General features: G+C 36.6%; 1 protein-coding gene across 1 annotated transcript; it reads left to right on the top strand.

The window, feature by feature from the left end:
- Window positions 1-162: 162 nt before the first annotated feature.
- On the top strand, window positions 163-1,153 carry LOC101295443 (momilactone A synthase-like). The gene has a single exon (XM_004305592.1). It carries the CDS (start codon window positions 163-165, stop codon window positions 997-999), a length of 837 nt encoding a protein of 278 aa, XP_004305640.1. The 3' UTR covers window positions 1,000-1,153.
- The last annotated feature ends 3,995 nt before the right edge of the window (window positions 1,154-5,148 follow it).

Raw genomic sequence — 5,148 nt, 5'->3', positions numbered from 1 at the left:
ATGTCTAGTTATATATATATATATATATATATATATATATATTTAATAGAAACAAATTAAGAGTCCTTGTTTGATTTCGCAGGTATCATTTTAGTAATTAAACTTCTTCGATCTTTCTATTTAGTAATTCATATAAATTTGTGATTTCAAATCTTCAAAGTCATGTACTATTTTTGCTTGCAATTGTATATATATAGGCTAGAAGGAAAGGTGGCACTGATAACAGGAGGAGCCAGCGGCATAGGCGAATGTACAACCAGAACCTTTGTCAATCATGGGGCCAAAGTTGTCATTGCCGATGTCCAAGATGAGCTAGCTCATTCAGTCGTTGAATCCATAGGTTCGGAAAATTGCACCTTTGTCCATTGCGACGTTAGAGATGAAGCCCAGATAAAAAATGCTGTGGAACAAGCAGTGGCCACATACGGAAAACTAGACATCATGTTCAACAATGCAGGCATAGCTGACGAGAACAAGGCACGAATTATCGACAATACAAAGGATGATTTTGAGCGTGTACTTGGTGTCAACGTCACTGGTGTGTTCCTTGGCATAAAGCATGCTTCGCAGCCCATGATTAGGGCTCGAACTGGCTGCATAATATCGACAGCCAGTATCAGCTCCTACATTGGTGGTGCAGCATCACACGCATATGCATGTTCAAAGCACGCAATCAACGGTCTAACCAAGAATGCAGCCGTTGAGCTTGGCCAATTTGGGATTAGAGTGAATTGTGTGTCACCGTATGCGCTTGCGACGCCTCTAGCTACACAATTTGTTGGCCTTGATGATGAGGGACTTGAAAATGTAATGAACTCCTTGGCTAATTTGAAGGGTGTGACACTAAAGGCACAAGATGTTGCAAATGCTGCTCTTTATCTGGCTAGTGATGAGGCCAAGTACGTAAGTGGGCATAATCTTCTAATAGATGGGGGATTTAGCATAGTGAATCCATCATTCAGTAACATGTTTAAGTATCCAGAGGAAGAAGAACAGTGATGGGTGAGCACCAGTAGACTTATAAACCTTTTCCTTAATTATTAGTTTTTTTTCCTTACATGGTTGGTATCATCCCAGGAATAATGTTAAGCTAGCTGCAAACTCTTTTTCGCTGTCCAGATTGTGTCATTGGATTGTACTGCGTTATTTAATTATGTATACTGTTTTATGAGTTTCATCTCGCTTAAATTTACTATCATTGAAAAAGAATAACGGAACAAGCTAGAACAACTAACTAAATTAACAACACATATTTAACATAATACTATTTTTCGTCGCACTGTGCGACTGTTTAAAGTACTGTTTAGGGAACTGTTCTTAAGGAAGAACACTGGGCCTCGGTGTTGGACCTGCCTCCCTTTCTCTCGCTCATGAAACTTCGAGAGCGCTCGAGACCTACCGCTTCCTAGGATCTGGACACCTTCTCTCTTTTCCTATCTGTTCTTTCGCTCAGCCACCGACTCTTTCTCCCTAATCCGTCTTTGCTCTCTCTCTCTCCATCTCTGTCTTTCGCTCTCCTCTCTTATGTCTTTGTAAAACAAATTGCTTCTCTCTCATATCTTGATCCTCTGAAATTATAATTCCCAAAATCAATTTTTTTAATTCAGTTTAGTTAGTCTTGGCGTCTTTGAATTGTAGTCAGCTGGTGGGGTTTTTCTTTCCACTACGGTGTCTAACTGATAGAGAGGGACTTATGAAAATTGATTTGGGTTTGTCATAGGCAACAAGAACGAAGGTGATTTTGCAGGTTATGAGCTTCAGAAGCTCAACGATTCTACATTGATGAAGAGGAGGGGTTCATTATTCGTTTCCAGGTTTCAATTTTTGGCTTGGATGTGGATGTGGATGCATGTTAAACACTAATAAGATTGAATTGGATTGAATTGATACATGATTCTACATCGATGAAGAGGATCCTTAAAATAAAAGGATTCTGATGTGCAGTATAAACTTATCCAAACTAAAAAGTACTGCACATGGCTTCCCTATTATTTTGCCGGGCAAAATGGGTTGGACAAGGAACAATGCATACATCTTTCTTCATTGTACTTTGTTCACATGTTTGAACATGCAAAGGAATTCAGTGTTGCCAAACATCGGACTTTGGGAAAATTTTGGGATTTTATTGTTGAAATTCTTAGTGGCTATTTGGTACTTATGATTGCTGTGAATTTGGGTTCAATTAAATTTGACATATTGTCTAATTGGTCGTTGATGAGTGTTTGATGAAACAAAGGTATTTTTCGAGAGTTTAGTAGGTGTGGCAAGATGGTTCATCCTTTTTAAATAATTGTGTGCAGATATTTGGTATGGCAGAGAAGAGATGGAGCACATGTGTGAGTTCATGTTGTACAGGAGTATCATTGGATCCTTATAGACAATAGATTGAAGTCTTCTAGACTTGAGGTATGTCTCTGCATATTGGTAATAGCTCAGGGTCTGAAACTTTTGAGTTAGAAAAGAGAGAGTAAACTCAAGGATTAGAATTTAAAGATTAGTTTTTGCTCAGTGTATTTTCTAAGCTGTGTTGTTGTTCGATTTTGATTATGATTTAGAACTTTGTTTGACTTGAAATTTTGCACCATTATTCTTCCTTGAGGGTACTCTTGGTCTGCAAATTTTGGTGGTTATTTGATAACATAGATGAATTATGGTGATTTTCTAAAGATGAGTGTATTGTGCTGAAATTGTATTCGTGTTATGTGTGCAGCTGTTTTTGAGTCCGATTTTGATCAAGATTTAGGACTCCATTTGCTCTGAAACTTTGTACTCTTTTTCTTCCATATGTGAACTCTTGATCTGGAAAGTTTGGTACTATTTGATAGGGTAGGCACTTTGTAGTGATTTTCTGAAGTTGAGTGCTCTATGCTGAAATTGTGTTTGTGTTATGCAGTGTTGCAGTTTTGAAAAGTTTTGAACTCGAGTCTGATTAGGATTTAAGAATCTGTTTTGACTTGAAATTTTGTGGAGTTATTCTTCTATGTGTGTATTACTGATCTGGAAGGTTTGTACTTCTTCGGTAAGCTAGATAAATTGTGGTGAGCTTCTGATGTTCAATGCTCATCAATAAGAATCCATGCTTTCGTTATGGTTTCATGGTTTGTAGGAAATTAAAGGTTAACAATGAAATGAAAAGAGATGGGATGCATGTGAAGCTGCCATTACATTCAAATATTGAATATAGTACCAAAGTTCTGTTGTTATCTTTTCAGCAGTGGGTGATATCTTTGTACATTTATGTAACAATTGTTTTGTCAATGGATTGTTTGCGTTTCTGGAATCTGATGTGAGCTTATGCTTTATGGTCAAGTGTATCGGGTTCCTTATTATACTAAGGCATACACACCTCCTTACAATTTTAGCAAAATTTCTTCTACAATTTTTAATTGGCAAGCGATTATATGCATAATTTGATGTTGTGTGTGTGTATATAGAAAGCTAGCAGCTTTTTTTCTTCGCCAAATTTTGTGGCCACAAAATTCAAGCTGGGATGTTCTCTTGGCATACTTTATGCATTGGAACTATGAAAGCATAGCGACGTCATGTTCTAATTGTCTATTGAGAACAAAATTGGCTTATTAGAACCTAAAGCTTTTTGTAGCTATTAACTGTTGTGGTGGTACGGTGCAATGACGCTTTTTATTTCTGAGTAATGATAAATTGGGTTATACATGTTGATGATCCTAAAGATGTGATCCGTTTGTTGTATGCGTTGGTATTCTGTTTGCAAGTTGTGTTCTGTGATTGTTTTTTACATGATTTTTGTTTATGGCAATGATCCTAAGACCTCTATTTTGTGACCTTTGCATTTCATGTTTGATTCCCTGAAAGATATTTTTGTTTTATGAATTTTTAATTTGTGTGCCTGTGTTTGTAGTATTTGTTGGTATGCTATTTGCTGTGTGGCTGGTTCTATTACGGTTGGCAGCTGCAGCCTCATTTAATGAACAGCAGCTTATATTGGCATCAAGGTATTTAGATTTATGTTTTGTGGTGGGATAACATACGGTAGAAAATTACATGATTTTGGTCTTAGGTATTGATTGAGGGGAAAAGGTGGCCGTTTTGTTGAAAGGGAGTTTAAGAATGTGATGGCTGGACTTCGCTATTTGACTATTTTTTTTTCTTGCCCTTATTCTATTTGTATGCATGTTTGTCAATGCTGGTGGACGACTGCTTTTGTCCATTAACATCTGCTTAGAATTGGGAGCATTGGAATGTGATTCTGTTACTATAGCTAATGGCGACTGAGCTGGTTTGGTGGCAAGGTCTTCTCCAAATTATGGAGGAAAATGATCCCTCCGAGAGTAAAATGCTAAGGTAAACATCCTTTTTTTCACTGGAAAATTATTGTGTTGTCCTTATCGACTTCTTGGTCACTCTGATTTTAATTATAAACTCAATTATTCTCTGCAGCAAGAACATATGAAAGTCGCTTATGAATTTGCAGAATGGAGGTTGAATATGGAGTAGCAGTCATAAAGTAGAAAGCTCAGTGAGAATCTACTATCCCAAGAGTTCAGTCAATGGTGAGAGTGGGATTCTACCCTTATTTTGAGATCATTTCCCTCTCTTTCTATCAAGTTTTTTGATAGGTTTCTATTCTTGGCTTTTCAGATGCATTTTTCCAAAATACTAAGGATTTGAATACTTAGTGAACTGAAATTTACAAGTAGATCAGCCCTCAAATTCTAATGTGCAGCTACCATATGATATGCTCTTTTTAATATGTCAGTTTGTGTTGGCAGTAACCATGTTTTAGGGTCTTAGATAAGCATTCGTAACTTAATCGTAAATTTTGTTTCAACATATAAATAAATAGCAAGACAAGTGATCAAATTCTTTTTTAAGAGACTAACCTGGCCTTGATTTAAATGGTTTTGATGAGATTTGAGTTGTTTATTTCATTGACCTGTGGTACAGTCTATTCAGTCATTTTGAGAATCTTAATTTTAGATTCTAACAAGTCTGTTTTTCTTGCATATATAGTAGATGAAATTTGTATAGGAAAGGTAAATAAAGGTAAACACAGTTTCGAATGAACTCTTTATAAACCAGTAACCGATGTAATCGAATTATTGAATGAACTCTCCTGCACCAATAACAGAAACAATCACTAGGCCTATCATTCGTCTGGAGAATTGGAGC

The sequence above is a fragment of the Fragaria vesca genome, linkage group LG6 (genome assembly GCF_000184155.1).
Source record: "Fragaria vesca subsp. vesca linkage group LG6, FraVesHawaii_1.0, whole genome shotgun sequence".
Classification (NCBI taxonomy): Eukaryota; Viridiplantae; Streptophyta; class Magnoliopsida; order Rosales; family Rosaceae; genus Fragaria; species Fragaria vesca.
This window is presented reverse-complemented; position numbering and strand designations above follow the sequence as displayed.

Excerpts from the sequence above, each read along its gene's own strand:
- LOC101295443 (XM_004305592.1), top strand. The coding sequence starts at position 163 with ATGTACTATTTTTGCTTGCAATTGTATATATATAGGCTAGAAGGAAAG.